Source organism: Lipotes vexillifer, unplaced genomic scaffold (genome assembly GCF_000442215.2).
Source record: "Lipotes vexillifer unplaced genomic scaffold, Lipotes_vexillifer_v1.1 scaffold90, whole genome shotgun sequence".
Classification (NCBI taxonomy): Eukaryota; Metazoa; Chordata; class Mammalia; order Artiodactyla; family Lipotidae; genus Lipotes; species Lipotes vexillifer.
Window position 1 is genome coordinate 3,722,665 of NW_006782310.1, and position 24,480 is coordinate 3,747,144.

The 24,480-nt window shown below is 39.6% G+C and overlaps 1 protein-coding gene across 20 annotated transcripts in view; it reads left to right on the plus strand.

Moving 5' to 3' along the window:
* Positions 1 to 24,480, plus strand: part of DTNA (dystrobrevin alpha) — a 393,226-nt gene that overhangs the window by 335,570 nt on the left and 33,176 nt on the right. For 8 of the 20 annotated variants that reach the window (XM_007455181.1, XM_007455187.1, XM_007455180.1 and 5 more), the window contains 2 exons: positions 19,081 to 19,168; positions 21,015 to 21,112. In XM_007455181.1, the coding sequence (XP_007455243.1) occupies positions 19,081 to 19,168; positions 21,015 to 21,112 (186 nt within the window). Of the gene's footprint in view, positions 1 to 392; positions 679 to 745; positions 836 to 8,075; positions 8,154 to 8,716; positions 8,810 to 19,080; positions 19,173 to 20,993; positions 21,113 to 24,480 lie in introns of those variants that run through there. The other 12 variants (XM_007455176.1, XM_007455190.1, XM_007455177.1 and 9 more) reach the window with 10 other exon arrangements.

The following is a 24,480-nucleotide window of genomic DNA, read 5'->3' on the forward strand; positions in this document are numbered from 1 at the left end:
CAGCAGGAACCTGAGATGAAGGTGTTCCCCATAATTGTAATCAGCGGAATGAACAGAATGTGGTGTTTCCCACTATAAATTAAGCAAGTCTGTCACAAATAGAAATGGGAAGGCAATTGCATTGCATAACATCCACAGTGAAATCCTATGGTTGAAGCCCAGTTTATTCCTTTCAGCACTCCTTTTCAGAGCCACCAGGAGATTAAACCACATTTTCTAAGACAAAATCATAAACTGTAAAGTCTATTAGAGACATGGGCCTGTGCCTCTATCTTGGGACGATCTGGCGTGATGTTAACAAAGATATGCTTTTATTAGGAAGCTCTGCATTCTGCAAATGTCAAGCAGAGATAGACCCCATCCTTACTGAAGGTCATTTTATATCATTTCAGCTTGGACGGTGCTTTATGATGGATGCGTCTAGATGGATAACATGGCTTCTTCTACTCTAAAATATTCCTATAATATTTTGAGCTGTTCTGGTTCCTCCAGGGCGCATGGTGCCCCAAAATATGATCATTTCCCTTTCTTCCCATTTTCAGTCCTTCTGGAATGTTCCCTCTGAACCTCAAGCACGTTGTTTAAAGTTTGCAGTTCTTCCTGTCGTCACAGAGGTTGGCCTCTGGTTTCTGTTTTAAGGGTGCCGTTCAATAAAGCTGTGTACACTGAACGTCTTTCCTCTCTGAGTGGGCCTTGCTCTGTCCATGGGAGGTTTTAACGGGGTCTCACTGTTTGCATCCCTCAGGTTACCTGAGGGGATAAGTGCATCCAGCCCTGTGGCTGAGGAGCATTCGCTCATAAAGCTGTATGTAAATCAGCTTGACCACAGCGCACGGTCAGTATCCCAGCCCTGAAGCACTAATCGTAGTAGTAGTTCCAGAGCTAGACCGCTAGTCCTACTTTATCACTAACATGCTCTTGTAGTACGCTTTGGTGGAGATACAGGTCTTCTGGGGTTTCATGAGATTCCATTGAGAATTTCCAACTTGAGCTGGACTGGTCAGCTCTTTTTCTCTTTTCCACTTTTCCACTTCTTTTATTGATTTTATGTCTTCATGCCAGTATGTATGAGATGAGTAAATATAAAGAGTACCATGTTGGATCTCCTTCTTTGGACGATTCTCTGCTTTGGTACAGTTTGCAAGACCCCAGGTGGTGATTCCTTAGACTCTTGTATTAAAGAGCCTCTTGGAATGATTCTAGCACTAACTGTGTGAGATCAGGACAACATCACATGGTTGGACCATATTACAGTAAAAGACTTGAGGACTTACATCTTTCTGTCCTCCTGGGCTTGGGCCATTTTCCCCCAGGTAGGGCAGTCTGATTCTTATTAAAGTAGCAATTTCAAAGCCAATTTCATGCTCTTAGTGTTTAATTTCTACCAGTTGATAATGCTGGTGGTGATCACCTGTTTATTTCTTAGCCATGTCCATATGCTAAGGTTGATGGAAACCATCATGCCAAATGTAGGCATAAGCTAAAGGCCCTAATCTTCCTACAGTTGGAACTTAACCAAAGAAATAGGACCTAGAGCTCTGCCCTCACTCTACCCCACCCCAACTGCCCCTGTTAAAATCAGATAAAAACTAAAACCTAAACAAGCCAAGAGTGGTGCTGGTCAGTGTTGAGGCTGCATTAAAAAAGTAAGGAAGTTTGCCTTGCAGATACTTTATTTAGCCTGAGTTTTTGGTCTTTGGTATTGTGACAGATCTTACAAAGATAAAGCAGAATAAGGATGAATTGAAATCACTACTCCAGAATCCCCGCTACAAACTCCTGGCATTCCTCACATAGAGTCCTTTGCAAGCATACACTTTGATCTTCAAAAGGCACTAGGGCCTATCTTTGAAGTCTTTTGACATCCTGGTAACCTAACTCACACAGATTTATGAGGGTATACTACCACCATCTGCCCCATCCCCTGTTCTGATATCCGTTTCTAGCTATATCCTTGAGTCACTTTTCCCTTAACTTAAAAGAGGGAATGCTCAAAGGCACTCTCCCTTAACCCTTTGAAGTCTTCGTGTGTGTGTGTGTGTGTGTGTGTGTGTGTGTGTGTGTGTGTGTGTGTGTGTACTCAATGCTGATTAGCGGTTAGGCACAGTTTGGGTCAAATGACACAATTCATGGACAAATTCACTTCATTCATTTTCTTGATCATAACTATATCCCTAAACCTAGATTGTTTTCTTATAAATGCATGAATTTATAGGAAAAGAACAACTAGATCAATGGAAATTTATCATTATCACTAGGAAAAGAACACCAATATATGATGTATGATTGGGCAGCCAACATTAAGCTTATGAAAGATAGCCTGCCATTTTGGCAAATATTATTGCAAGAGCTGACCACAAAGCCCTTCTCCCCCTCACTGCACACAGCATTATGCCTTTGAGTTTCTGCTGTTGGCATCAGGCCCCCTTTGTAAAATCTTAATTATCTTGCCAAAATCCTCACCTCATTTACGTGAGAGAGCTAACCAGTCCTTTCCATTTGGAAAATATTTCATTAGTTATGGCTATTATGGCCATTTCTTCATTAGCTACAGTAAGGACATTCTAAAAATTTGAATGGCTAGATACTTTTACCTCCAGTTTTAGAAACTTCTCTTAAAGATTTTACAGATATTTTTATAAATGCAACCTCTCAAGTCTTAACCACTCACAAAAAGAATCACTTTGTCTATTATATCTAGCCAGAACTGATCACTCTCCCAAATATTAGAACATTGCTTATGATTCATAGAGTGTGTTGAACACAATCTAATATGCTAGTTTCTGGTTTGTCTGAAAAGCATTTGGTTAATTACTAATACCGTATTAGGTCCAGGGGTGCATATGGGGAAGATACACTGCCTTCCCCACGCACTTTCCAAATCCTGATTCTTCCCAATGGAACAGCCTTTGTGAGTTATTTTTGTTGGTTGACTGGTTGATCAGTTGGTTGATTTGTTTGGGTTTTCAGCCACAGAAAGGCTAATTCATGTGTCTTTTTCAGTTTTTCAAATACTTTGCTTTCCCAAAGAGTCTTTACCTAATAACCCAGATTTTTAATCTGACATATAATGTTCAAACTAAATTTTAAACATTTGTGTTTTGGTAATCAAAAGTGAATAGAAATAAAATTGAGGTACTGAATTCAGACTTTGCTTCTGAAAATCAGTTTTCTCCATGCTCAGTATTTTCTGAGACTAAAGCCCGTCCCTTTTCAGTCAGGAAGGAACGTAAATTTATAAATCAGCATCATAAAATAGATGCATTTATAAATCAACCTCAACTGAAGATTTCTTCATTCTCGTCACACTTTCTGGGCATGTTGTATGAAATTTGAAAATAAACACTCTCTGCAAGTAATTATTTATTCCATGTAGCCCCAGAGCTCCACTAACATGCTAGGTTTTTTTCAAACCTGAATTAATCTGGTCTTCGCACTCAACTCTATTTCCTGTACTAAAATGTTAGTGTATAATTAAATCTGCTGTCACTTTGATAACCTTTATTCTCTTGCTAGAGTTGCTTTAGTTGCTGTCTGTGTGTGCTCTGTACCCAGCAAACTTTTCTAGAGCATGTCTTGGCAAAAACGCAATTGATACAGTTTGATACTATCTGGGGGACAGCATAGTAAATGTAGTGAATCAAATATGACCTAAGAATTATTATTTCTCCCACGGTACCTGCTTAAGGAGGTTTGACTTTTGTGCCAGCCTGAATTGATGACAACTCATTTTCCCACTGAGACACTAAGCTATTTTTTTTTTTAAGTTTTTTTTTTTTTAAGCTATTTTTTAATGCTTGTTTGCTGATTTGCGTGTGGCAGATATTTTATGTTTCAGATCAAAGATGTTGAAAGCTAGAAAACGAAAGGGGAAAAAGAGTTTTTCAAGAAATTATCTCTTGGTAAAACTGACTTGTGGACTCTTTTTTATTTAAAACTAATTTATTTAAATTAGTTTGATGACCTTGGTATAGATTGTGTTAATTACATGGAGAAGCAAAATGGTATTCCCAATTGACAGTCAGCTAAGGAAGGAGCCACGTTTACAAGTCATTCTTCACAGAGCCCAAACACCAACAAGGGTATCAATCATTTAAGAATCAATAAAAAAGTAAATCTCTCTTCTTAATTTGCCATGGTTCAAATATCATTTTCCATTTAACCATTGTGATGATAATTATGCCACATGACATAATTTGTTTACATTATATTGTTGCTCTATGCAGGACTTTTATTTAAATCCTTTTATTTTCCTGTTCAATAAAAGAAAAAAATATTTGGCCAGAGCTAATATAATAACACAGCATAAGCAGAAGTGGTTTTTAAAACTATATGGCAGGTTTAAGCAAAAATCCAGGGAGCATTTGTGTGTGATTTTATTACCTTAGAGTACCCCCAAAATGTTTGCACTTAAGCAAAATCCTGGCATCAGTTGTCATCCTCCAAAACGAAAGGGTGTATTTAAATAAATAAATATGAAATATTTTGAAATTGTTCTAATCTTTCAGGACGCATTATGCCAGTGTGTGTGTGTGTGTGTGTGTGTGTGTGTATGAAAAATTTTGGAGGAAGGCCATTTACCTTTACATATGTTCTTTTCCAGAGTATAAAAAGGAATTGGTGAGAAAATAAGAGAATTTTGTTTTTAGCAAAGAATAATCTAAAGGAATATTTCCAGCCTCTTTTCTTTCAGCAGATCACATGAAATTCAAATTTCACCTTGTCATACCCTCCAGGTATGATTGTCACCACACCCAATAATGAAAATATGTGTGCTGAAGGAGGTGTTTATACATTGGCAGGGCCTGGTGAAAAGAAAATAACGACAATAAGAAAAAGAGACGTGTATACACACAATTTTAGGGATGGTAGCATTGCTTCTCCTTGGGACTCAGATTAGAAAAGATTTATCACCCACAGTCAAGAGGAGCCCCAGGTAGTGAGCAGTTTCCGAGGTTAAAAGGAGGAATGCATTTAAATTTGAAGACACGGCATGCAGAAGATGGAGAAGTTTCCAGAGCTAGAGCTGCAGGAAAGCCATCGGCACGTTTGGATGCACTGACATGCTGGAAGCAATCACTTCTTGATAAGGCCCTAGGTTCCAGTGTTGCCTGATCCCAAAGCCCACAACGAATTGGAAATATCACCAAACTTCTCCAAGCAAACTGCCAGAGCTACAAAATGAAAGTTTAAACATCCAAATTATTCTATAAAATATCGTGAGGGTACCTTGCTTTGAAGAGATTATCATAAATTACCTGATGTCACTACCTTTGCAACAACTCAGGAGAAATTTTTTTTCACTTTGCTTCCCTTCTTCAAGCTCCTTGGGAGCTGCAGAAGAAATTCTGGTGAAGATATTTGATGTGAACAGTCTTTATAGACCCAACTTTTCATTGAAACCTGCCTCCTGGTCTGCTCTCTAAGTTCTTGATCCATTTCATTTAGAAAGAGTGCTTTTTTTTATTCTTGTTTTCATCATGCACTTGGCTTCCTCTATACATGGTCATGTTTTCTGCTTCCCAGAAATAAATGGTTAAGAGGAGAATTCAAGGCTAGTTCTAGGTAGTACAGAAACTATGTGGGCACTGAGTACCGAAAGTCAGAAATGCTCTTGGCACTAGATGCTAACAGCTTTAGCAAAATGAGATAAATGGTTTATTTCCACAAACTCATAAATGCAGAGAATATCATCCCCATATATTCCAAGAACTGGTTTTCCCAAGGATTCACGTGGGAAAGGAAAGGAACATGAAAGGATTTAAATGATGCCTTCGAACCAGCACTGGCAAGGGCCAAGGCAAAGAAAATGACAACGAAAGGACAAGACGTGTATATGGAGACATCTGCTCATCCCTTTGCGGAAAGAAGGGACTTGGAAAGAGCATGGGAGACAGGCAAGTGGCATAGAGGAGGGAGAGAGGGGCCCAGAGAATTGGAGAGAAAGAAAGAATGAGCCACCAGAGGAAAATCGGGGCAACTGCTCACTTCCTGCTAACCAACCCTGCACCATGCTGATGTCAGCAGGGTTCCTCCAGTGCCAGTGCTCATTAGTAAGTGGTGGGACACACTTCTGCAGCTTTATTGACACATCATCTTCCTCCCATAAGACGTCACCAGAGTAACTTATAACAAGCATATCCTCGTGGTTGATCCTCCCGTGTTTCTTTTTTTTTTCTTCTTGCACATTCATCCTCAGAGGTTGTAACTGTATAATTATTAGGCCTTTGATTTAAGGAAATAACACAATTTCTGGGATTCAAGGGGAAAAGTAGCGTATGTAACAAGGCAGAGAAATGGTTTCATTTGGAGGGAAGAATTCTTACTATTTCACACAGTGTTTTGAGTGGTTTTACAGGGATCTGAAATCAGTTATATAGTGGGTAGATCTATCTTGTATTATCAAAAAAAAAGTTGGGGGAGGTGATTGGGCAGCAGTGAGACCATAGTTACTGGATAATGAGCTGTACTTCAGGAGACAAGGTTTGGAATGCTGTCTCGGTGGGATGGTGGGAAAACATCAACTCCAATGGCTTAAGATGCTTATTTGCTCCTGATGGGCAGGTTTCATAGTCTTTGAAGGTGCAGATCAACATGCTTTAAAAAAGAATTAACTTCACCAGGAAAGCAAATTCTCCTAGAACATTAATTTCATTTTTAAAGTCAATTTTGTTTGTGTGCAGTTGTACTTTTTGAGTAATGGGTGCATTCCTGAAAAGCTGAGTAAAGTCATAATATTCAACAAACATTAATGCCTACTCTATACTAGATGTTTTCTTTATAGATCAAATTTGATTTTAAATTTACCAGAAGCCTCACTATTTAAGGAATCTTGTAGTATATACTATTATAAAACAAGAATTCCAATTATACTGTGCATAATTCTAATGTGATATTCATTTATAAGTTGCTATATTTTGCGCTTTGTGGTCTGAAAAAGTGGTACTTTGTAGTAAAACTTGTAAAGTTTTTAAGATTTTTAACTGCTTTATTAACCATTCTTTTATATAGAGAGATTTATAACTTCTTGAAAAATTACAGAAGTTTGTGGTAAAAATCTAATAATTTCAATGCAAGTGATTAAAAACTTGGTATTCAAACAAAGTCAGACACTTAATTTTTGTATTCTCCATGAAGGGAGAAAGGGATAGTTTTAAGTACACCAGTGTTGCAGGGCAAATTTTTAACCTACAAAAGCACAAGCTCTCTTTGAGCACATTACAAGTACAGTTATAATACTAAGACTCAATATCATATTTCCCAATGAACATGCCTATTCATTATAGTTATAAATTCATTTATATTATATAAATTTGGGGTGCCTTTGGCTTGGCCACACTTTATTATTATTTATATTTCTATTTTCCTTTAATAAAACTACATTAAACTTTTAAATTTTTCATTAAAATTGCCAATTAAAGTGAGTGTTCTTCCTAATAAATCTAAAATGATAAGAATCTGCCCTATTCATTGGACTCTTCCTCACCAGTTATAGACACAAGGAGTATGAATATATGTTTATAAGGCTCAAAGGTTTATTCCTCTGTTTCTCTGAAAGTTTTCTTCACAGCTTCACAGCCAAGGTCAGGTGACTCGTGCCTAAAGTAGCAAAACACTTTTAATATGACACCAATCTCTAGGTAATTTTCAATTCTCTGTTCAACACAGAAAGTCGGAGAATAGAGGGCAGGCTGGAGAAATAAACTTCTTGTGTGGGATCTGAAGGCTGGCAGGACTTAGTGAACTATTGGACTGTGTACAGGATATAGTCTGTCATGAACGCTGAATGAACTGTCATTGTGTCTGGGCATATGCAATCTATTTGTTTAGCAAATAGCAGAGGTCAAATCTGGGATCATAGTGGCTTGTGTAATTGTAATTGTGGTTCTCAGGCCAGGTTGCTACTCCTAGTTCAGCTATGTGGAAATCTGAAAACATCTTGAACATTTCAAAGTAATGAAAGAGCTGTCCAAATGGAGCTTGCAAGTAGTCTTGGGAGTTTCTGTTGCCAGTTTCTATTCTTGAATGCATTGCCGAGTTTACGCTTTTCTTGGCTTTCCCATCTTATTAACCAGCTCTCCCCCCAAGGACAGTGAAGTCGAGCAGAGCAAGCTGCTGGCTAGGGCTGCTCCAGCTTTGCTGAAGGGCAAAGGGTAAGTTAAAGCCAGAGTGTGCTGGAACCCTGGATTAACTAAACTAAAAATGCTGATTTCTTGTGTCAAAGATGCTTTGTGTTTGAAAGACCATCTTTGATTTAGTCAAAGCAGCGCTGTTATAACCCCATTAACAGCACCAAGTAGTTATTCTGAGTAGACACATCTGTGTTGTTACTCGCTTTCCCTGATTTCCTTTTCCTTTTTTAAAATGACTAAGCTTCAGATTTGATTTTCCAAAGGATAATCTTTGCTTGCAACCTATTTCAGTGTATTTACTGTACAAATGAATTTCTTGGCCTTAGTGGTTTGAAGAATGCAATTCTGTTTTCTTAGAAGTTACTTGACCTAAGTGGAAATCTATTTTTAAAGAGAGTGAAATGGCACTGTGAATTTCATTGCTTGGATTTTGCTTGTGTTTTTTCATAGAACATCGCTTAGTTTTCCTTTACTTGCTTGGTTTTCTAGATGCCTTTTCTACCACAAACTCACTCCTACCTGCCCTGCTTATTTCTGTCCACCTGTCCTAACAACACCCTTTCTTTCCTCCTGCCCTGTTTCAGGATACAGTACAGTCTGAATGTGGCAGACAGGCTAGCTGATGAACATGTTCTCATCGGGTTGTATGTCAACATGCTCCGGAACAACCCATCATGGTTAGTGCAGGTTTGGCTGCTTGACTGTCCTGCGAGAGGGAAACAGTCTGATCTCTTGACAAGCAGTCTCAGCACTGGATGCCAGAGGTGTCACTAAAGCATTTTCTTAACTGATCCAATTAAAATGTCTTGTGATATTACTTTGGACACTGCCCATTAATGTACCATAGAATTCACATTTTTGTTTATATCTTAGCTAAAGGGACAACTCATGTAAGCGGGTGCTGTGCTAAATATTAGCATCTAGGGAGATGCAAGACTCTGGGTCCCACCGGTCAGTTCTGTGTTACATGTGCCATGTCAAATTACTACATGACAGTGATGCAGGAACTTGTCTTATTCCAAGGACTTGTGTGTTTCTACTGATTTGGAGAACAATCCTGCATTCCCTTAAGATAGAAGTGAAGAAGAGGAAAAGTGATAGGATGGGATTATACCATGGAAATCATTTCGTCAACAATGATTAACAGTGGGAGAAATTGTCTTTCAACTCTTCTCTTACAAATGTTTCAGGGTAGCCATCCTGATACAGCCTGCTTTCAAGTCCCACAGTATTCAAAGCTTACTTTCCAGTGTGTTAAATGTGTGAATTCAGATAGCCTTATGTAATAGAATAAAGGCATTCCTAGAGTTTTTCCCTTTCTATCTCAGTTGTGACATAGGAGATTCCTCCCATTGGTTCAAGTTAGTTAATAATAAATATACATTTTCAATTTGAATGAAAATAAATGCACGAACTGTATAATTATCACGTTTCATCCTAGTTTAGACAACTGTTTTACAAATATGTTTAGCAAACCAGTTCCTTAGAAATATTCGATTTTACTTAATAACCCTAATACATTTTCTCTGAACTGAGAGCCTATGGATTTTTTGCCGTTATAACTGTTAAAAGTGAGCCAATGGGTTAAATTGCCTTTAAAATGGGTCCCTTTTCTTCTACTGTGTCACAGAAAGCATCCCTTAAACATATGGCACTCATTGCCCTCACCACTTGGTATTGTTAACCACTTCTGTTTCTAGAACTTTCCTCCCTTGCTGCCTTAGAACTATTTTTTGCAAGATTAGTACATGGGATGACTTTAGGTGATACACTGATGAACATTTATTTGTTTTAATAGTTATATATTTATCTTAATTTGAACTTTTTAAAATATATGTATATAACCAGTGTACTGGTTAAATTTTATACTATATGCTACTCTTTCAGGAGATAAAAATGCACTCTTCAGCTAAGCCCATCTCTTTGTTCAAATTTCCCAGCTTGTAGATCGAACAGTTCCTCTTCTTTCTTACATCTCAGCCTCTCAAAACTACAAGTGGAGTGACGGTTTTCATCTTATTCCCAGTGAATTTGGTTCCCCAATGTTATATGGTAGCTGAAACAATAGAACTAAATACTAAATTAACACACCCTCAAAATTTGTGTTGGTAATCTTCAAAGCAGGATATAGTCGATAAAGATTCAATCATGTCTGAATGCAACGATGTGATCTCACACCCTGTCCTCTCCTGTCCTTTGGAGTGTGTGTCCAAAATTCTAGCACACTCTGGTTATTTCCACCACTCTTCTTTGACCTTTTCTTAATTAAAGTTGTAACAGAGAAATCTCCAAAGAGGGAAGCGCAGAGTTTGTCACTCCCAGCCCTTTTCCCTCCTCAAGTGGTTAATCATATTGACTTGATGGTCATTTAAGACTGTAAAACTGTCTCAGTAGAGACACCTTACATCGACTTGATGAAAGATAGATGTGACTTGTATTTTGAAAACAATGCAGAATTTAAGACTGATCAATGAAGCTGACTCGGTTTCAAAAGCTACTGCCCTCCATAATTCTCATCACTTCTTTCCATCCTTAAAAAATGCCAACTTCTCTTTTCTCATTTTGTTCCTTCCCTTTCCTTTCTGTTTAATTAGATCCTAACCATTCCCCACACCTGCCAGGATTCTGTAAGCGATGCAGTGATGTCTCCCCTCCTTTATCATCATTAGAGCTCTGATGCTTAACCGTCATTCAACTGTGGTGAGATCTATAATGGTAGTAATCACAAGAGCCACCATTTTTTAAAGCATTTGCCTCATGATAAGCACTGTGTTTAAAGCTTTATTTACATAATTTCCCCTGGTCCTTAGATAAGCCGGTAAATACTCTCATCCCCATTTTATCGATCAGTAAAGGTATCAGTTTAGAGAGTTTACATGACTCTCCCACAGGCACATAGCTACTACACAGTGGGGCCGGGATTTCAACTTTTATCTACCTGATCCCAGACTCATAACCACTGTGATACATGCATCGTATGAAACCTACATAAATGCATGCCCTCCAGAAAGCTCTTCTGGACATTTCACAACTGCATCCACCACATCCCTATTTACTGAAATTGCGTATCCCACTGTATTATTTGTATTTCATTTTAAGAAATATTTTGAGCACATACTAGTAATAGAAATAGTGGTTGTTCATAAATTACCAATTATGTATTTAGTTCTGTGCCTTGTGATTTCTCATTTTAGCTGTAAGCTTCAAAAAAACAAAAATTTTCTCTTCAGCCTCTTGGACCTCATCACAGCAGCCAGAATATGAATAATAAATTTTACATGTATGAAGTGCTTCGAAAATGACAAAGCCCTTTCCCACATATTATTTAATCTGCTTGTCAAAGCCCTGTAGGTTTGGATATTACTATTGCCATTTCACGGATAAGAAAATGCCAGTTACAAGACATTAAGTGACTTATCCAAGGTCACCTGCCAGCAAGGTCTTCTGATATTGAGTCTCATCTGTTTTCCACCTCATACCTCGGCCTTCCTGTCTGTGCACCCTTCATGAGATGGTCTATAAAGAGGAATCTAATAGTTGTTCTTGCTTGAAAGGTGTGTTTTTGTGAGTATTCATATATGCTCCTAATTCACTCAGTGTAGGGGGCTTCTCCCCTATATCAACTGCTTAGCACAATGGGAAACTGACTCATCTGTAAATAGTCTGCTGCTAAATTAAAGATATTCTTATGTGCCTTTGCTGGTTCTGATGTCAGATAAGCCAAATAAATAAACTGTAGATCAAGGGCGAAGTCCTACTGTCTTCCTAACTCCTAAGCGAAGTTTTAAAAGCCTTAATGGTTTTCAAGCACGTTCTTCACTGGGGGAGGAGGGGTCTCAGAGTTATCCAGTGAGGGCTTTTTCTGGCCTCTCCTAAAGCTGATCAGGTGCCCAGGCTTGCTAGTGGTTTATAGGACAGATGGTGGCAGGCAGACCAAAGGAGGTTGCAAACCAGCCCAGAACTTCCAACTCTAACCATAATTTTAAGCCTTGATACTTACCAGTCAGAAGCTTCTGGCACGTTTCTCTCAACTCTGAAAAGGCCCCTTGTGTAAGGGAGGGAAACGGTACAGTGAAAGGGTATAGTCTATACTTTGACGTCATGATCGATTGCTGTCACTTTGTTACACCCCTGATCTCATATAATTAGGTTGATATCTGTCCTGCTTATGTTTTTCTCAAGTACAAGAAATGGGACATTTTGACGCCTATTTCCGGGTTTCACATGTGAGGTCTAAGTTGTTACTTGCTCACTTGCTTCCTTTAATAGAGTCCTATGGCACTTAGTTCACAGCTCAGACCCATCACTGGGGCTGCAAGCCTGTGTGTGATCTAGCCCTTGCCTACCCCTCTCCCAGCCCCAGCTCTCATGGGGTTCTCTCTGGCACCTAGCACAGTGTCTGGCACACAGTAAGTGCCCAATAAATGCCCATTGATGTTGGAGAATATTGATAGTGCTACAGATATAAAATTCCCTCTCACCCTAAACAAAATTGTTAGGAGTCCTCAGAAAATCTTTTTTACTAGAAAAATACTTTTTGCTATTAAAAAAATCACCTGTCATAAATTAGCCCTGAAATTGAACATTTAGTGTAAGAGTATAAAACAGGTGAAAAAGTAAAGTATTAAACTTGACGTAGGTAGGAGTGATAAATGTGGATAAAGACTACAAGCAGCAATTCACTGATGTGACAAAAGCAACTAATAAGGGGCAAAAAAAACACTAAAAGTGATGTTGGGCAAAAAATTTTTTTTTTAATTTTTTAATGTTCTCTGACCTTTTCCACACTGTATCAGTTCACTATGGCTACTGCAACAAAGTACAACAGGCTGCATGGCTTGAACAACAGAAGTTTATTTTCTCACAGTTCTGGAGGCTAGAAGTCTAAGACCATGGAGCCTGCAGGGCTGCTTCTGCTGAGGCCTCTCTCCTTGGCCTGCAGATGGCTGCCTTCTTGCTATGTCCTCACATGGCCTTTCCTCTGTGCACATATATACTTGGTGTCTCTTCCTCTTCTCATAAGGACACCAGTCATATTGGATTGGGCCCCCACCCTTATGACCTCATTTAACCTTAATTACCTCTTTAAATTCCCATCTCCAAACACAGCCACATTCTAAGGCACTGGGGATTAGGGCTTCAACACGTGAATGTGAGGGGAGACAATTCAGTCCATAGCACGCTTCTACACTGAATCCACTGAATTGTATGCCTTTAATATTTTTAATGTGTAGGCTAAGATCTGACTGACTCTTTTCAGTAAATGTTGTGATTTTGAAAAGTATAAGTTTATTGCAAGCTGCAGAAAGGGAAAAGAAATTATTAACACTACTCCTTTGTTAACACTACTCCTTTTCTTCTGTAAAATGTTTAGGACCTTCAGTTATAGAACTAGACTTCTGAGAAAAACATTTCCTTAGAATCCTAAAAATGTAAACCTTCTGAAGAATGTCAGAAGTGAGCCAACCTTTATTTGTTCTTTTGTCCAACTAATTCTTGGGTAGTTCCTGCTATGTTCTAAGCACTGTGCGAAACACTCAAGTTCCAAGGGTGAAGAGATTGAACCATTCTGTCCTCAAAGAAGTTACAGTTTAGTGAAGGATAAAGAGAAGTGAAAAGGGCAATTAAAATGCAAGGAGAAGAATGCAACATCATTTATAAAGTAGTCTTGCTTTTTTTTTTTTTTTTTTTAGCAATAGAGACGCAGACATAGAGAACTGACTTGTGGATATGGGGGGAAGGGGAGGTGGGATGAACTGGGAGATTAGGATTGACATATATACACTGCCATGTGTAAAATAGAAAGCTAGTGGGAACCTGCTGTATAGCACAGGGAGCTCAGCTCGGTGCTCTGCGGTGACCTAGATGGGTGGGAATTGGTGGGGGGAGAGGTCCAAGAGGGAGGCTATATATGTATACATATAGCTGATTCATTTTGTTGTACAGCAGAGACTAACACAACATTGTAAAGCAACTATACCCCAATTTTTAAAAAAAGCAAAGAGATAACAGCTATAACAAAGGCAGCAGAGTGCAGAGGGCTATAGAATATATAAGGAGCAATGGACCTGAATTTGGAGGTAGGACATGAGGGCAGGAAATGGAAGCCAAAGCCAATACCAGAATGAAGAGGAATTAGGCAAGCAGAAGTGAGTGGAGGAGACAGAGAGACCATTCCGGACAGAGAGAATATGGTTCATTTGAGGAAATTAAGTGTGTTAAGGCCACGGGGGTAAAGGATGAAGCTAGACTATGCAGGACCTTATAAGTCTTATTTAGGAATTTGAAAAATGAGAACCTATTAAGAATTTTATGCATAAGAATGTTACAGCCAACTTCACTTTTAAAAGATCGATGACTTGAGGACAGGAAATGAATTGGAGGAAAGAATAACTCTCAAATCATAGTGACCTACTGAGAGGACTTTACACTCATTCAGGATGAGATGATGGTGGCCTGGGCCACATTGGTGACAGCTGGAATGGAAGGAAATGGAGGAATTTGTGAATTTGTAGAGGTAGAAGGCATGGCCTTGGTGGACGATTGTAACATAGTGGGTTATCAAAGTCAGGGTCTTGATAAAGGAGTTTGAAGCCACCTCCATAGAGAAGACATTGTTACGGTAAGTTGTTTTATCATTATTATTATCCGTGAAGATTCCTATGGCATTTTGCTTTCAACCAACTGTGAAAGACAGGACATACCCTGAGAAAGTCATCCTCCACTTAAGTAATAGCTAATAATGCCTTCTCAGGCAGTAATCCTCCTAATAGCTATTTGCATTTTAATAAAAGAGTAGTGACACTTAATGACCTTAAAAAGTAATCTCTAAAGTTCCTGTCACCATTCAGACAAATGGAAAAAATATGAAGGAAAAATGAAGACGTATTTCTGGTGCCCTTTAGATCACATTATTATTCGTGTTTTTTTTTTTTAAACCTAGGTGAATCTCTTCATGACTCAAGTGTAGACAAATACATTTTTTTTTTACATTTATTCTGATTTTTTTCTTTTCTTTTTCTTTTCTTTTGGCCACGCAGCTTGTAGGATTTTACTTCCCCAACCAGGGATTGAACCCCGGCCCTCGGCAGTAAGAGCACAGAGTCCTAACCCCTGGACTGCCAGGGAAACAGGCCTGCAGAGAAACCAGAGAAATATGAACAAACCTTGAGTTCCCAGAAATCCCTGCTAAATCACAATTTAGGAAGCCCTAGCTCAGCTGGGGCCACTTGAGTTTCCTGGATGCCATTTTGAAATCACTAGCAACAGATGCTGGCCATGTATTTAAGGCAGAAAGTGGAGAGCTTTCAATGTAATAGAGTTCCCTATTCTGAAATGCAGTCTACCCAGCAGACCCTTTTAAATTCATCATGGTCTTGTAATAAGATTACTGATTATAAAGTCTGGAAATGAATAGGCAGGGATGGAGACAATGTTGGTATTGGTATTTCTTTAATGATTTAGGGAATTATTGGCCATTCATTTCCGACCATTTGTAATTGAAGTCTTGAAATAATGGAATTTATTAGGGGAACGCCTCATTCACCCTTGTATAATGCAAACATACTGAAATGGCACATGTGGACTTATAAATCGTTTGTGTGCACAAAGGGGCAATACATCACTCCACCCCCCATTCCCTCGGTGCTGGAGGAAGGAGAGGCAGGGGACGTATGAGTTATAGCTTACTAGATGAAACTCCATAACTTCCCTTCTTACATTTCCAGGAGGCTTTTTTTTTTAATATAACCTTCATATTATTTATACTTGCTGATATCCATGATAAAAGGCACTTTTATCATGAGGTTTTTTTATCAAGGTTTTTTTCATTATTTATTTATCAAAACACTCACAAATGTTTTTGACAAAGTCACTTTCAGGCATTCAAACAGATCATCGTCCTGGGCTTGGAGCTTTGGACCTTGTTGTCTACACAAACTGTGTTGAGTTAGGCATATGGTCTCTAATACAGCAGCCAGAAAATGACCAATGTGTTAAAATCCAATTAAATTGTTTCTTTTTTGGGTGGTTTTATGTTTAAAGTAAGGACAGCATAAACTTCCACTTTCTCATTGAAGCTGTAACAAGAAATTCAGTTATTATTTTTAACCACTGCAGAGGGCAGACGTGTTTTATAACACACTGCTTTTCTTTTGATTTATTTATTTATTTATTTATTATTTATTTATTTATTTTTGGCTGCGTTGGGTCTTCGTTGCTGTGCTCGGGCTTTCTCTAGTTGCGGTGATTGGGGGCTACTCTTCGTTGCGGTGCGCGGGCTCCTCATTGCAGTGGCTTCTCATTGCGGAGCACAGGCTCTAGGTGTGCAGGCTCGGTAGCTGTGGCGCACAGGCTTAGTTGTTCTGCGGCATGTGGGATCTTCCCGGACCAGGGCTCAAACCTGTATCCCCTGCATTGGCAAGCGGATTCTTAACCACTGCGCCACCAGGGAAGTCCCAACACATCTGCTTTAAACATCTGTTTTAAAGCATCCATTGTCCAGAACTAATTCGGCCTTTTGCTAGTAAAAGTAGTTTCTTATTCCAACTTTAAATTTGTATGCTGGCTGAAACCTCAATCCACTGGGATTAATACTACACATAGGTGAGCCCTGAATCCTAGAATATCTGTCTTAAGGGAATTTGTGTGAAAATATCACAATGCTATATGGATATGAAAAGTGATGTCTTTTATATATGGCTTACATTTGGGGGTCATTTCATGTGTTTACCTTTTCCATTTTATTTTCAAGATCTTCTAGATCCTTGCTACTCAAAGTGTTGTCCTTGGACCAGCAATACCAACGTATCTTGAGAGTTTGTTGGAAATGCAGATTCTGGGGTCCCATCCTACCCCACCCCACCCCCCACTCCAGAATCAGAGACTGCATTTTCACAAGATCCCTACGTGATATGTATACACACTAAAGTTTGAGAAGCCCTGCCCTAGATAGCTGTTGGACTGTAGATGACATTTTGAAGGAGCCAAGAATCATTAATGAATCCAAACAGGTTACTCAAGAGGCAAATTAATAATAAAATTGTATTACCTAATATTTTTGAGCATTTAATGTGTTCTAGGCATCATACCAGCTTGACGTTTTTTACATGCATTGTCTCATTTAGGCAGCAGGAAAGTGAAGGCTCTTTTTCTGAGGATGAAGAAGTGACTTGGTAAATGGAGAAATTCTGGAATATTCTAGGTAGGATACGGTAACTTAGAGAAAAGGGCTAAATCTAGTGGAAGAATTCAGGATAAGAACAGGTACAGTTCACATATGTGAGGAATATAGACCAGCGCATAGATAAGGGAAACAGGAATATCTTCCAAATGACCAGAAAAAAATGTTACAGTAACGGATTCCACCAAGCAGAGAAGAGCTACTTGGAAGTGACATAGCTAATATGCTGAAAGCGCATAATGATTTGCATTCATCTTCTCACTTTAGAACAAAGGTTGAAAGACTGTTGCATGTTTACTTTTTATGTAAGTGTACAAATGAATAATATAAATGTACATTACTTTATATGGATCCAAGTCTTTCAGTGGATAATTTTTACAACCTTAACATTGGCACAGAAGTGTGTCATTTTTAATGTATAACCATGAGTATTGATTTTTTTTCTTTAAGGAACAGGCTTAAATATAAACCATTGGAGGAGGATATAAGTATATTTGGGGATTGAGAGGAACTGGTTTCAAATCTTGAATTAGAAACCTGGCCTGATTAGAATTAGAATCTGGCCTGATACTCACCATAATAACTGATAAACTAAACTATGACCAACTAGTCTATTAACAGGATTAGTGTTACTGGTATGTTTCACAGAATTATTTTTTTTAGTGGCACCCAAAACTTAGTCTTACGTGAAGGGCTTTCTGAAATATCAACTCTCTAGGAGAGCTGAAAATGCTTCTATTTGCATTAGTTTTTTTAAGGGGTCAGATTATTCTTATTCTAATAGGAAGAATTTTTATAAATTTATAGGAGACACTAAATGATTCCCACTCATGTCATTAGAAGCCACTACCATAATTCTACTTCTCTGGAAGTAAATAGAAAATGGCAAGTTACCTGGGTAGTAGTATTATAGATGAGAATTATATTCATTGTGTATTGCTGCGTAACAAATTACCCAAAAGCTCAGCAGCTTAAAACAACAAACACCGTGGGTGAGGAATCCCTGTTTGGCTCAGGACTTTCTCGAGGTTGTAATCAAGCTGTGGGTGGGCTGTGATCGCATCTAAAGGGCTCTACCGAAGGGGATCCAGTCCCATGGTTACTGGCTGGCTTCAGTTCCTCCTCACGTGGGCCTTTCCACAGAGCCGCCTGTGACATGGCATCCAGCTTCCCACAGGGCAAGCAATCCAGAAGAGCTCGAGAGAAAACATGCCCTAGACAGAAGCCAGGGTCTTTTTATAACCTAATCTTGCAAGTTACCTTCCATTACTTCTGCCACATTCTATTCGTTAGAATTAGGTCTGTTAAGTCCAGCCATACTACAATAAATGAAGAGGATTACACAATACCAGGAGTGGGGGATCACTGGAGGCTGACCACAGATTGGTTTCTGCTTCCTTCTTGCTTTCATATTGTCTAACACGTTGGTTTCAGACATGTATTACTTTGTCATAAGGAAATTAAATTGTTAAAGGCAATACAACTAAATTAAAGAGAAAGTATTCTTTCATCAGAAATGTTGATCAGGAAAGTCACTCCTCTTTGGAGATTTCTTTGTAAGGTAGGATTTATTAAGGACCTTCCTGGCCACATGTTAGATCATATCATGAATCCAAGTCTGATGTCATTAACCTAACAGGATTTTGTATAACTATCAAATTTTTTGCACTGAAAAATTGAAATAGCCAACCCACTCCAGGTGGTAGTATGAATATTTCCATCTTTCTCAGTTGCCTGACTGACTCTTTCTTGCTCTGTTCTCAATAGTATGCTTGAGAGCTCCACCCGGCTTGATGAAGAGCACCGGCTGATCGCCAGATACGCGGCAAGACTGGCAGCAGAGTCCACCTCGTCTGTAAGTACTCTGAACGAGCGGATGTCACGCTGATCGTTACCCTAATAGCTGACGCCACAACAGCAGAGCTGAGTAGTTGCTACTGTGCCGTCTGCAAGACCTAAAAACGATCTGGCCTTCCACTGCTTCCATTTTCACTTTCCAGCTATCATTCTGGTCTAGCATGAATCAGAGCTCGAGGTATTCCTGTTAACAATAGTGCTGAACCAGGCCAATACCCAATTTCTCTGGATAATTCCTAATCGGTTAATATAAGGACAAGCAATGATTCAAATCCACAACTGGCTCAGATAAGATGCCTACTTTTATCAATATATCAAGAGATATATATCAAAAGTTGTTTCTACTTTTCTCAATATGGCAAGAAAGGGAAAATTATGTCGTAAAATCAAAAGAAAACTCTGCATCACGTGTCAAAGTTCCCATATGCCAGCTATAGAGGACCATTTAGGATATAAAATGTAGGACCTCACACTTCTTCATTAGCAACACAAATCGTTTCTTTGTTAAAAGAAATGCTAATTAAAAATGATAGAAAAGCTTTATAAAAGCCAGACCTTTACCACGTGTAAACCTTTCCCTATGGTTAGTTTTCTAGAAACGAAAAATCAGGCTGAGTTTCACCATGTCTTTGGGCTTCGGCAATGGGTGTTATTTTTTAAAGCTTGGCATTCTTTGGTAGAAAGATTAGTTGTAATTTTTTAAAATTTGCTTTAAAAGCAATAAAGACTGACATTGAGGAATTTCTATAATGTACGGTAGAGCAAAGAAAGCAAGGCACAGGGAAGTCTACATAATCTGACCCTGCTTTTACAAAACAATATCAAATAAGCCCTTGACTAAATACACATAAATAAATATATAAATATGGTATATGAGGTGTATATATATATACATTCTTATATAATCATATTCTTATATATATGTGATTATGTAAGAATGGGGAACGACTTCCCTGGTGGCGCAGTGGTCAATGCAGGGGACACGGGTTCGAGCCCTGATCTGGGAAGATCCCACATGCCGCGGAGCAACTAAGCCCGTGCGCCACAACTACTGAGCCTGTGCTCTAGAGCCCACACGCCACAACTGCTGAAGCCCGCGCGCCTAGAGCCCATGCTCTGCAACAAGAGAAGCCACCGCAGTGAGAAGCCCATGCACTGCAACAAAGAGTAGCCTGCTTGCCTCAACTAGAGAAAGGCCGAGCGCAGCAATGATGACCCAACGCAGGCAAAAGTAAATAAATAAAGAACTTTATTTTTTAAAAAACAAAAGAATGGAGAAAGTTATGACTGCGTATACACCAGCTGTTAAAGCTGGTTGCAATCCATCAGTGTAAAATTACATATATGAATAAAGAAATGGTAAAAGTATGTTGACCAAAAGAAGAAAAGAAAGTCATATCAACTATGACTTTAAAACTATACAATTTTTAATTGTCTATTACAGGGGTTAAACAGTAACTCTCGAGAAAGAGATACTTCAGCAGTGATATATTTTTTTAACCCCACCTTTACTGAAAGAAGAGTTGTGATGGGAACAGCATGGCAAGAATGAACTAGGTCCCCAAAGATTTCAAGTCAGAAAGCTAAAGACCAATTTTTCCCATGTTTTGTATATTTGCCTGCCAAAGGATTCTATTCTGCTTTCCACCGCATAGATGTGCTCCAGATCCCCAAAAAAGCTGGTCCTTAGGAGAGGAATGGCCATTTAATTTTACGTGTTTGCTTTTTTTGTTTTGATAGAAATATTTTTTTCTTTCTTGTGCATATCTCACGACTCCTGTCTTTTCAAACACAGGTCGGTTCCCCTTCCCAGTACTAAATAGTATAAACCACATATTTTCCAGCAGCCAGCACAGCAGAGGAGTGCCCCTGACATCTCCTTCACCATTGATGCAAATAAGCAACAAAGGCAGCTGATCGCAGAACTAGAAAACAAGAACAGGTAAGGTTTTGGGGACACTCCTGCTTCTTTCTTTCTTTACAGCCTTTAAAGTATTGGTTGTTTTCGCAGCTTAGAAAGCTCTTCCTCGGGGTCTCTGCAGAGATGGCTCCTTCCCATCATTCAGATCTCAGCTCAAACGCCACCTCCTAAAAGATCACCTCTCTGATCTCTCCCACTACCTCCTATTCCAGGAACCACTCTCTGTTACATCCGTGTGTGTGTGAGTGTGTGTGTGTGAGTGTGTGTGTGTGTGTGTGTGTGTGACATCTCTCTCTGAAAAAAAGTCGCATTTAAGTGTTTGTTTCCTTTTTATTGTCTGTCTTCCCTGACTGATATGGAAGTTCTTTGAGAACAGAGGCTGTGACAAATGGCCCCTGAGCTCCAGAACCATGCCTGGTACATTGTAACAGTGTAGAAACTCAGTCAATATATACTGAGTGAGAAAGTAATAAATATCTGAGTCAGATCTCAAACTCAATGCTGAGTAAGCCTCATATAAGAACAACTTGTACATTCTGTATTTCTTAGAACACCACCAAGCTGTCTTAGTACTTAATCTCATCTTTCAACACTGATGTCCCTTCTGAGATCAGACTGGTAAAGGAGGAGGTTTTGATCATTGTTGCATACCTGTAGAGTTTGACCTGAAAATTTTGGGATAAATGGTCATGCTATTCTTTTTTTTTTTTTTTTTGTGGTACTCGGGCCTCTCACTGTTGCGGCCTCTCCCGTTGCGGAGCACGGGCTCCGGATGCGGAGGCTCAGTGGCCATGGCTCACGGGCGCAGCTGCTCCACGGCATGTGGGACCCTCCCGGACTGGGGCATGAACCCGTGTCCCCTGCATCGGCAGGCGGACTCTCAACCACTGCGCCACCAGGGAAGCCCGGTCATGCTATTCTTTAAAATTCTATAGAAAGAAAAAAAAAAATTAAAAGGAAGATACAAACTCACTTGGCACATTGTCATATTCTTAGAAATAAAACAAGACTAAAGTGAAAATTTACAAGCCCACAAATATCTTGGTTGCAATTTTAATCTACTCTCCCATCTCTCCAAAGCACTTTGTTTTCCCTTCCACTCAGCATGGGGATAGCACACTTGAGGGGAAATCGGGACTTCCTTTAAGGAAATAACCCAGGGATATCTACCTCCATGTGGGATTCCAGAATCAACAAGAAACCCCATGAATGTGCTGGCTGTACCATGCTACCACTCTTACTGCTTGTTTCTAGGGCATTTTGGGATTGCAGTCTCTGAATACATGTTTTTAGGATGAGAGGGAATAAAGGAATGGAAATGAGAAGAGATGGCAGAGAGAGAGCTTCATCCTTTCCCTGAGTTCTTTCCCCACTCCATGCCTGAAAAGCATCTAGTCCATCCTGAACTCATCTCTCTAAGCCAACGGCCTCATGCCTTCCAAAGACCCTAGAACCACATCCCAGAAGCTTATCCAGGTCACAGTTCCTGCACCACGGAAATTCACCCAGGGATCCCATGGTCTCCAAAGTGACAGTTAACCCAATAATCAGATCTCTGGGCTTCAAGGAAGGATAGAATTCCTCACTTGACTCCATGACTACCCTAGGTAGTCATTTAGACATTTCAGAAATGATCTTTAGGAGATAATGCTTTCTTAGAGCATCCTTAGAGGAGCCAGTTAGAATTAGTATTAGGAGTAGCTGGACTCCTTCAGATTACATTGTGGAAGTCACAGCCTGCCTAGGCTAGACCTGTCCAAGCAAGTACCAAAGACTGAGGGAGTCGAACACATATGGGCTTTGGGGCAAACCCGCCTGAGTTCAAATGACTGCTACCACCTACTTATTGAAATTGGGCAAGACTTTTAACTGGTATGTGCTTGATTCCCTCATTCATGAAACAGATAATAGCAGTACCGATAGAACTGTTGGTACTATACTAGTCTATATACAATAGAACTGTTATGAGGATGAAATAAGACTAAAGAAGACAGCACAGTCCCTGGGTGTAGTCTAAGCACTTCATGCTCCTTACCTGTCTTACCTTTATTCTCATCTGGTCAGAGATGCTTCTCTCTTTTTCTTCCTTGGGCTAAATGGCTGTGTCATGGTTCTGTCCTGAGAACCAACAAGGAGAACTAGTGGAATTCACAGAATGTCAGGATGTTAGCCCTCAAGATCTTGGAAATCCCAGTTCACTGATTTTCCGGCTGAGCTCTCTGGGAGTTCGGGGGCCCTGTAGGGGTGTATGAAGAGGAAGAAGAGCTAGTAGCACAGGGCACCCCCCTTTCTTTAACCAGAGAAGTTCCTTCTTAACTGTGTGCCATGTTGGGTTTCCATGGAAGATTTCTTTTAAAGAAAATTTTCCACTATAGAACACCAAGGGGGACAAAAAAACAAGTTGAAAACCACTGAATTATGGTCCAAGCTCCCACCACACCCATGAGAGGCGTACTGACTCACTGGTAATTAGCTTCTTGATTCTGGCATGTTTGTGAAGCAGGAGGTTGTAAATCAGCCTCTCAGATGGAAAGCCACCCATCCCCCTTGCTCACCAAGTACACCTTCCATTCTTGGTTTCTTCGTTCTGTCTTATGGGCTCTTCTGCATTTTGCTGGATGGGAGACTGAGCCCTCCCCCAAGAACCTGTGACTTCTAACCTTGCTTAATAGCTTCTAACTCACTTAGGGATAATTTGTCTTACATCGGTCACCCATCCCTTATGGCTGGCCTAATGTTCACCTCAATGCAGGGCAGCCCAGGCCCCAACATCAAAAATAGACTGACACGTCTCACCCCTGATGGAGGTCACACCAATAGCACTCTTATGACACAGACTCAATTACAGTGAATCCTTTTAAAAGCACTTTCCTTCATAAGGCTACCCTTATTCAGATACATTGTTAAGGCTGAAAATATTAAGGAAAAGAGAAAGAATTTTGCCTACCTGGGGGCTTCTCAGATAAATTCAGTGAGAAGAATTTCATTCCTGGTGAGAGAATGGGGTTATTTAGTTTTGCAAAATGAGCACCATTTATCCTTATTTTTTCCAAGCATCTCTTACTCGGTAGCTGCAGGTACTTTATGGTGTCAAACTGAGATCATAAATAGAGGAAGATTCATTTTTGTCTCTTAAGCAGCACGCTTTGCAAAGTTGAACACATTACCACAGCATTATATTACTGACTAGAGAGAGTATTAGGTCCTGGGGAGAACACTCAGCTTGAAGGCTCCAATGACATATTGCGGAGTCTTCCTAGTTTGGATGTACTGGAGATGAAGGCAGTATCCCCTCACCCAGAGCACCCAACTGTTGCAGGAAGGAGCAACAATGTTCCAGGGCCGGAGAGTGGTCTCTTGTCTAACACTCAGAAATGAATTGTCCAAGG